Below are 9,754 nucleotides of genomic sequence, written 5' to 3'. Positions count from 1 at the left end.
TAAGGTGGTATGAAGCTAGTTAGCTGTATAGTTTCACAGGGGTTAATTATTTGTTGTGTGATACAAAGTTTACCCCGGCTTGTAAGATGATGATGTCCCGCGATGGTGCTCATCTTGCAGGTGCTAAATCGTGTGAAACAACAAACTGTATGGGTGTCTAGCAGTAGAGATCTGTCTACACAACATGCGGTGGTACGTTCACGGTGAACTTAGCCGTTTGAACACAGTTCTCTGTTCTAATAAGCTCACAGGTTTTAGCGGTTCAGAAAAAAAAAAAAAAAAATGTCTTGATGATTTTGCTGAAAAGCTGGTAAAGGTTTGGACGTGATCTCAGTTTTGAGTCTTAATGGTTGGATAAGTTCAAATATCTCAGATTCGTTTCAGGCAATGCACTTCAGGTACAGTGTTATTATTAGGCTCCATGCTATTGTGTGAAGGAACAGTACATCATTGCATGTAAAGTCTGAACCTGTATAATGAAATCTGCTGTTTTCTGTTAACACAAGTCAACACAATGAAGAGCTGTGGTTTGGGACACAGCTCCGCAGACTCCTGTGACGTGATGATCATTTTGTTTGTTTGCCGTGCATTTACTGAAACTGTGTTCATTGTTCTTAGCATCATATATGGTCGAGGGTTGTATAACACTTGAACTGTCAAACCAAACCAACCTTTGTGTAATGCTTAATGTACGGTGGTTGTTTTCAGGTGTTTGCCATTATCTTAAAATTCCAGTGATTATGGCTCTTTTACATTAAATCAATCTCTAAATAAATAAACCAATGCTTCTTATTAATAAAGTGTGCTCTATCAAAAACGTTTCTTTTCTTTTTGCGAAGACACTGGTGGTTAAAAGAGCACTAGATTTTGGGAAATTCTCCCTTTGTTATTTCTTACCAATAAGTGATAGAATCGATATCTACAGACATCTGTGGGCCGTTCAGATGCAGAGAGATTACATTTATATATTGTCCTCACGGGAAACTTGAAAACTATATTTGATCCTCAAAATGTCAGTGTTACTCTTAATCTGATGAACATTTGGGAATCACATTAAACATGCTTTTCCTGCTCGTTCTCATCTATTCAGAAGTAGAGGCATCACGCAGCTAGCAACTAGTTGCAATTCAGCCTAATGAAAAGCCATTTTTAAAAGCAATATACATTTTTATCTTTGCATCATTGGCTTGCAATAACATTGTAACAATGCCATGGCCATTAAAAGAAACTCTAGGCCTTCAAATTATATATTAGGATACCTGAAATAGTGTACCATATAGTAAAACCCTCTTTAATGTCATTTAAATGAGCCATTGATGCCCTAATGTCTTATAAAATTGGTGCTAGATTTGCTATCAATAACATCTCAGGTGACTTACTGTATTGATTTATTTGAGAGACTTTCAGACACACACATCCCACTTAGAATTAGTTTGATTCATGAAACATAGCCGCCTACGCTCATCCATTCATTAGGACTTGTATGTATTTTTTTAAATGGCTTGAAATCAACGGCTATTATCTTTATATGTCTTTGTGGTGTTTGCAATGAATTGCTTGCGGGGAAAAAAATCAGGATTCCTCCCAAATCAAAAAGATATGCTCAGTACAACATTCTCCTTGTTTATTTGGTCAGTGCTCTTCAAAGCATTTCAATATAGAGACTGACCCAATCCTAAAGAGTAGTCACTGTGTGACTTTACTAAATGAGTAGAGACCACATATAAGATCGGTAACACTAATAAGCTGCAACTGTTGTTTTTTAAGTTTATTTGAAAAAGAAAGGTATTAATCAAAAAGTGGGATTTGTTTTACTGCATAGATTGAGCCTAGAATATTGCAGGCACACTTTAGACCACTTTATTAATTTCATGTTATACCGTATGCCAAGCCTCGGCAGCACATCAGCCCTACCCTCCGTCACCTCGACTGGCTCCAGGTCAAGTCCTGCATCACCTATAAACTCCTGCTCATCCCCTACAAGTCCCTCCATGCCATTTCCCCTCAGTACCTCACGGATCTCCTCCACCCATACATCCCGTCACAATCTCTTCCATCATCAGACTCCAGACTGTTCTCCATGCATCTGTGTAGTCCCAGCATGTTCTGTTGTGTGTTGTTGTTCCCTCTGTACAAGCGTCCTTGGGTTTATGAATACATTTAAGTTATAATAATTATTATTATTATGATGTTGTTCATCGCTAGACATTATGCAATACACACTATCAAATATGCCCTCTTTAATTAGGTGATACTAAATATGCAATAATGTTTGGGCTAAAAGTAGGCCAGAGGTGGGAGAAATACTCAGATCTTGTACTTCAGTAAAAGGAGAAGTACCAGAATGTAGGAATACTCTGTTACAAGTAAAAGTCCTGCAGTCAAAATGTTACGTAATGTAAGCTTAAGTAGAAAAGTATTGGCATCAAATACACTTAAGGTACCAAAAGTAAAAGTAGTCATTGTGCAGATTGGTCCATCTCAGAATAATATGATATGTTTAATAATTATTGGTCATTGAAGTGTTATCAAAGCTGGTAAAGGTGCAGCTAGTTTGAATGACTTTGAATACTGCAGGGTAGCTTGTGAATTTACTCCAGGTGGAACTAAAGTCTGATTTAAGAGTTGATTATATGTCACACCATTAATCCAAATCTGCACAGTAACTAAAGGTATTAAATATAGTGGAGTAAAAGTCAATTTAACCTCTGAATTGGAGTGGGGTAGATCAGTTGTGCATCTTAATTACAGTTTACATTATGTATTAATCACGTTATAATCATTTCTGTGGGCTTAAAGTGGTCAGAGAGAGAGAGAGAGAGAGAGAGAGAGAGAGAGAGAGAGAGAGAGAGAGAGAGAGAGAGAGAGAGAGAGAGAGAGAGAGAGAGAGATTTGCTTCGTCAGAAGTCATGAGTTTCTCCCTCTTATCAGAGAGATAACACACACTATATTGCCTGAATGTTTCCCAGAGAGCTTAGTTAGCTGCACCAGCGGAGAAGGTATGTTGGGGTCAGAGGTTGCGCTAGACTTTTTCGCTGCCCGTCATTTTGACGGACAGGATCGTAACATTTCCGTCAAAATCCATTATAACCCGTCGGCCTGTACACTACTCTACCGGAGGAGGCACACTCGCTTGTGAACTGTTAGCGCCGTGTTATGCATGCCCACTGCACCTCGCAGGAGCGCGCGCAGCGTAAAGCAAGTACTCACAGACATTTCAATGATCTGTTCGGCAAAATTAGGTTTGGAAACTATATCATTTCCTTTTGGGAGGGCATGCATAATAACATGGCATAACACCGGAGCCCCGCTGCGGGGAAACTTTGGTGCTGTTCTGAGTTTGATCTAATCTGTCAAAATGACGGACGGCTTTCAGATTTTTCCGTCATTGTTAAAAAAAAAACGTCATAGACGGAAAATATTCGGTTAACGCGACCTCTGGTTGGGGTAAATGTAGTGTATAGACATACGACCTGTTAAGATACATATTATGTGTTTCTTGGTTTACACATTTATTTCTATAACAGGAATATTGTGAGATGATCGATTGTATGTTGAGAGTTGTTTGAGCAGTGAAAGCTTGATGTTTTTTTACAATGTTACAACTTTAACGATATATTTAGGTTGTAATTGTTTTATTTGTATACATATAATGTGTGTTTTTTATATTTTGAAAAATCTTCTTACAAACAAGGAGTATTTTTTTTCTGATTCTGTACTTTTTTTTGTCAATGTCAGATTATTTAAATAAATAATAATTATGTTGATGAATCTGTTGTTGGAAGGGCCCCCTGGAAATGTTTGCATAGACAGACTGTAGAAACGCCACTAAGAACATCATGTTGGTGTGGAAAAAACTCTATTAGGCCACTTGGTTTTCCTGAAATAGAAAAGTTAAGTTTCGTTTCTCCCTCGCAGCTCAGAGCCCAGCCCACTGGAGTTTCATGATGGCGGCGATGGACCAGAGTCCGTTTTCTCTGTTGAGTCTGGAGGAAGAGCTGAGCTGCAGCATCTGTCTGTGTCCCTTTGACTGCCCGGTGACCATCCCCTGCGGACACAACTTCTGCCAGGACTGCCTCCTCGCCAGCTGGAAGGACTCCTACAGCTGTCCTCAGTGTCGGACCCACTTCCCCATCAAACCGGAGCTGAAGAAAAACACGGTCCTCAGCACCCTCGTGGAGACCTTCAACCTGCGGACGACCAAGAGCGAGGCCGACCTGGGGACAGCAGAGGACAGCCAAGCCGAGAGCCAGGATGTCATACGCTGTGATACATGTATGGAAGCAGAAGCGGCGCAGACCTGCCTCACCTGCATGGCCTCTTTCTGCGAGGAGCACCTGCGGCCTCACCGGGAAAACCCAAGATTTAGAGTCCACCAGCTGAGTGAGCCTGTCGGCGACCTGTCCGAGCGCATCTGCCCGGACCACCACAAGCTGATGGAGCTCTTCTGCAGCCAGCATTCCCGTCCCATCTGCAGCCTCTGCCTCCAGCAGGTCCACAAAGGCTGCTCCTTTATGTCCCCGGAGGAGCAGAGGAACCTGAAAGAGGTGTGTGTGTTTGTGCAGGAGCCAGCAGCTGCTTGGCTTCGTTTGAAGGGGTATTCTCCCCAAATATATGGAAGATAGATTATTGTTTGTTTTTGTGCTCACTGCATCAGTGGCGGTTCTAGACCAATTTGACTGGGGGGGGCCAGGCTGGGGCCAGTTATTTTCTGAGGGGGGCACAATAAACGCAGGACGAAAAAGACAAAAACAGTATGAAGTAATTGCGCGTAAGAAAACAATGCAATACAGTTATTGGTATTTGTTTCATTACTCATTATTATATGCTTACCTTTAACCTTTGTGTGCTGTTTGGGTCTGTGGGACCCGTTTTCAGTGTTTACTAAAAGAAAATGTATGCAAATTAATTATTTTAACCTGCTTTATCTGGGGGTGGACCTCACATCCTCTGGGGGGGTCCGGGGGCATGCACCCCTGGAAAGATGTTTTTTTAAATGTTGAAGTTAAAAGCATCAATCTGGTGCACTTTGAGAGCAAAATTAATTTATGGATACAGCTCTCAACACTCAGATGAAAGAGAGCTGTATACTTTTCAATAATCCAAAAAATCTTTAGAATATGATCACAACCAATAACAAATCATTTAAACTGATTTATTCTTATCTTATGTTACCTAGTTAGCATTCTTTCTTTTTATTTATGCATATTTTACTAATCACTCCCCTTTTAAACTGTTTTTTGTTTTTTTACTGTCCTATAGTACACATTGGAATGATTTATTACTTTATTTTTTACAACTATATTAAATAGATAAAGGTGTGCTCTCTCGCTCTCTGTCTCGCTCGCTCACAGAGGCCTCCGTGGCGATGATGGCTTGCGTTAAAAAAATAATTAAAAAAAAACATATTTGTAAAGTGGGGGCTATAGAGGGCTTGCTACCGGTAGCTCGCGATCGAGGTGTTGGAGACCCCTGCACTGCATTAAAACGTTATATGCCATACCACACAATGCTGAGATTTGACAAGTAATGTTACAGGTTTAAATTTACAAAATAATCTTAATAATACTTTCCCGAATGAACTGAATGTGTCCTGTTTCTCTGTTTTATAGTCCGACCTGAGAGGCAAGTTGGCTATCCTGGACGAGAAAATAACGAAGAACGAGAGAGTTATTTCGCATATTGGTGACATGGAGGACAAGCTAAAGGTAGTCCTGGATACTTGACATTTCATTATTTATAATTCTTATGAATTCCAAAAAAATAGTTTCTTGAAAGAAGAAGAGTGAATAAAGGAAAACATTAACAAGTGATTATTGTTCATTTGCAAACCATAACACTGAGATGTTGCTTTGTGTGGTAGAACTGTCATTTTCTCTAACCCCTGTATTTACTTTTTTCCTTTTGCCTACTGATGTGTTCTGATTCTCTTGTAGGACTCAGCGACCAACAGGAAGAAGGCCGTGGCAGCTGAGTATCAGCAGATCCGGGATATGTTTGCCCGAGAGGAGAGTGAAGCTCTGAATGCTGTTGACTGCGAGCTGCAGAGTGGTCAGACTAAGCTTAAGGGTCTCTCAAAGAAGTTCAATGAGAACGTTGTTCATATGAGTAAAGCTAAAGAAGACATCCACAGTCTGCTGAGTCAGTCCCAGACTCTTGCCTTCCTACAGGTGAGTCAATCAATCCGCACAGTTTCATGAGTGTGTGCGAGAGAAACTCCCTCTGGAGGGAACACAGGGATTTTAGCCTTTGCAGACCATTTACATGCACACAAAAACATATAACGCACTACAGCGAAAACCCAAAAAAGCATGACAGGGCTTCTTTTAAATCAATGTGTCTTTTTAGTACAACATTCCCTATTGCTTGCATGGAAACTGTACTTCCAAAAATGGGAACATTATAATCCCAAACAGAAGAACTTGCTTGCAAATTCATGAGGTTTGTGAGTAGCATACACTCAAAGACATGAAGTTACTCTGCCAAAATCCTAAAAATAACGGGTGTAAAAATCAAGCGTTAATATGTACTTAAAATAATTGAACTTATCCTTTAAAGGTAGGGTAGGTAATTTTGGAGAAACCAGCTTGAGATCGCTAGAATTTGAAAATACACAGCCGGAAAAAATCTGCCACTTCCTTACAGAGCCCCTCCTCCAACACACACGAACGCGCACATGACCAATGAGGGCACGAGATAAGTTTGTGCACAGATGGAAGGCTGACAGGCAGGTAGGCCATCCAATTATTTTAGCCGGGCCGGCTAAAATAATTGGTCGTGCTTTTTACAGCACTACGGCTTCCACAGATGACATTTTTTTATGGATTTTTATATAGCATTTAATATATTCATTGCTATCAGGATGTTAAGAGCATTCCATGGAATATAACAAAAAGTGTATCTCGAGACGGTTTCTCAAACTTACCTATCCCACCTTTAAACAGCCTACAAAGACACTACATTACATTACATTACATTGCATTTAGCTGACGCTTTTATCGAAAGCGACTTACATTAAGTGCATTCGACCAGGAAGATACAAACTTGAAGAAAACAGAAGTACATCAGGTTTCATAGAGCCAAAACATTTCAAGTGCTACTCAACTGGCTTTAGATAAGCTAATCACGCTGTCTGTTTAATAGTGTTAATAATGTTATATTTAAAATCACAACCTTATATATTTTTTTTAAATGACAGTATTCCACTCATAATAGATACACAATAGAAAATAAAAAAGCTTATTTCCAATGTATTGCATAAAAACAGTTTGTTCTTCTGCCTCCAGGCTTCATTCAACCTGCCAAAGGCTGCAACCTTTGACCCTTACACCCCTCAAATCAACCTGGATTCTAAGAAGGTGAAAGCCATGCAGGCCTTTTGTGCAGACCTGAAGGAGCACCTGACAGAGATGTTTAAACCGCCTGTTGAGGACAGACTGCTGATACGCAAACCGGGTGAATGTGCAGTTAAACTTTTAATGGGAGATTTAACATTTTGAGGTGCATAATGGGATAATGATAAAGCCAACTTTTGTTGCAAAACATAACATGGGCGTCTGGAGAGCTTGTGTTGTGAGATACTGGAATTTAACTCCAATGTCTTGTCTCTGCCAGGCGTATGCCAGTAGGGAGACGTATGTGTTTGTGTATCTGTCTGTCTGCATCTCACACACTACTGGACAATTCACCCTATTATTTTATTTTGTTCATTCATGGATGAAAAACAGTTTATGCCTTAGCACCAGAAAGCACTGGCCCAGCTAGAAATGTTTTGTTCTAAAAACATTCTGAGAATGTTACATTCATTGTTCTAGGAATGTTTTCAGCGGGAAGTTTTCTTTTGGTTCCCAGAACGTTCTTCTGAAAGGTAGGATAACGTTCTCTAAAAACATTCTTAAAATGTTTTTGATAACGTTAGAACATTATGCCCTACTGTTCTTAAAACGTTTTCAGCTGCAAGTTAGATTTTTTTATGTTGCCAGAATGTTATTATTTTAGAGAAGGATAACATGCTTTATGTTTAAAACATTATGCAAATGTTCTGTGGTAACAATTTACTAAAATATTTTTACATTATTAGAACATAAAGACATAATATTCCTGTAATTGTTCAACTCAAAATTCCTGGGTAAGTGGACTGACCACTGTGGTCATTAGGATGATTTTGATAGTTTACTTAACTATTGGAATTTGACTATTAACACGTAAAAGGATGAATTGGAATCAGCTGGTGAAAGTAACATTTGTTTATTAGAAAAGGGGAGCTGGGAGTGGAGGTTGGTTATGGCAGCAGTGGGAAGCAGTTGTTCCAGGGTGGGTGGAGAGGCCTGGCTGGTCTTGGGAGTGTGTAAGGCCTTGGATTCCTCCTGGGAGAGACATAAAAATGAGTGTGAGGCAAAAGCAGGCAAAGTTGTCAAAGAATATGCTGGCAAAAAGCTAGAGCGGCACGCAACAAACCGTTCACGGCAACAATCCGGCAGGGAATGAGTGCAGGCTGCAGGCTTTCATAGTGTGGCTGATGAGCAGGTTGCAGGTGTGGTTGATTGGAGATTGCTCCCAGCCGTGTCGAGCAGACCAGCAGGCAGAGAGAGAGACACACAGTAGAAACACATACAAACACTAACAGGGGTTTCAGGGACGGGCAGTGATAGTCGGTCCGTTCTTCTATATGTCTGTCTTTGGTTTTCTAAGTGTTATTCGATCCATATGACAATAGAGATATGTGCATAAACAACAAAAACACTTGGGGTATAATGTTCGAACAATGTTATCAAAAACATCTTAAGGTTATCACCAAACATTTCAAGAATATTTTTAAAGAACGTTATCCTACCTTTCAGAAGAACATTCTGGGAACCAAAATAAAACGTCCCGCTGAAAACATTCCTAGAACAACGAATGGTAACAAACATTTCTAGCTGGGAACTCACACATGCCACCGCAAACATGCAATATCTGCTTACAGCTTATCATGAATTACGTGCTTGTTTGTTTTTTTCAAAAGGAAAATATGGTGACATCAGATTTTTTTTTTTTCACAGGAACGTTTTATAAAAAAAATAATAACCTCCTGAAAACATAATCCAAATGTTGCTTTCAAAATGTTCTTCTTTGGTTATCATGTAACATTGAGGGAATGTTTTATAAAGAACATCTTTAATGTGTTACCCAACAACGTCCAAAACACATCCTTAGAATGTTGCAGGCAAAACGTTCCACCTTTGTTAACATATCACATTAAAGGAACGTTTTATAAAACACTTTCTGTCATCTCAGGCCTCAACAACATCCTCAAAACATCCTCTGAATGTTGCAGTTAAAACGTTATGTCTTAGTTAACCTTAAACCTTATAGGAACATTATTTGAAATAATAAAAATCCTAAAAAGGTTCTTTGAACATCAGATTAAAACGTTTCTTTAAAACCTTATTAGAACCTGTAGGTAATGTTAGCCAAAGTTGTGAGAACGTGTGTCTGTCGGTCTCAAATCTAAAGGGTGCAATAACGATTTTTATCCAATATGCATAAACAGCGGACACTGTTTATAAGCAGCCCTCACAAACCACACACGGCCAGATAGCTTATCCAACAGTTAGAACCTACATACGAGACACAACCTTTATAGTCAGAAAAAAGTGTGATTATTTTCGGATATTTTACACATATTATATTATGGATACTGTGGGCCTACATACCATAGTGTGATTATAAGTGCATGTGAGTGAATATTGGCATGCATAAATTCGTTTTTATA

At 39.5% G+C, this 9,754-nt stretch overlaps 1 protein-coding gene across 11 annotated transcripts in view; it reads left to right on the top strand.

The window, feature by feature from the left end:
* The window catches only part of LOC117481598 (E3 ubiquitin/ISG15 ligase TRIM25-like), a 30,269-nt gene that overhangs the window by 10,040 nt on the left and 10,475 nt on the right, over positions 1 to 9,754 (top strand). For all 11 annotated transcript variants that reach the window (XM_034129426.1, XM_034129417.1, XM_034129404.1 and 8 more), the window contains exons 3-6: positions 3,916 to 4,547; positions 5,613 to 5,708; positions 5,937 to 6,170; positions 7,287 to 7,455. In XM_034129426.1, the coding sequence (XP_033985317.1) occupies positions 3,945 to 4,547; positions 5,613 to 5,708; positions 5,937 to 6,170; positions 7,287 to 7,455 (1,102 nt within the window). In that variant the 5' untranslated portion in view covers positions 3,916 to 3,944. The remainder of the gene's footprint in view (positions 1 to 3,915; positions 4,548 to 5,612; positions 5,709 to 5,936; positions 6,171 to 7,286; positions 7,456 to 9,754) is intronic.

Source organism: Trematomus bernacchii, unplaced genomic scaffold (assembly GCF_902827165.1).
Source record: "Trematomus bernacchii unplaced genomic scaffold, fTreBer1.1, whole genome shotgun sequence".
NCBI lineage: Eukaryota > Metazoa > Chordata > Actinopteri > Perciformes > Nototheniidae > Trematomus > Trematomus bernacchii.
Note: the sequence above shows the minus strand (reverse complement) of the source record. Positions and strands in the feature narration are given on the sequence as shown.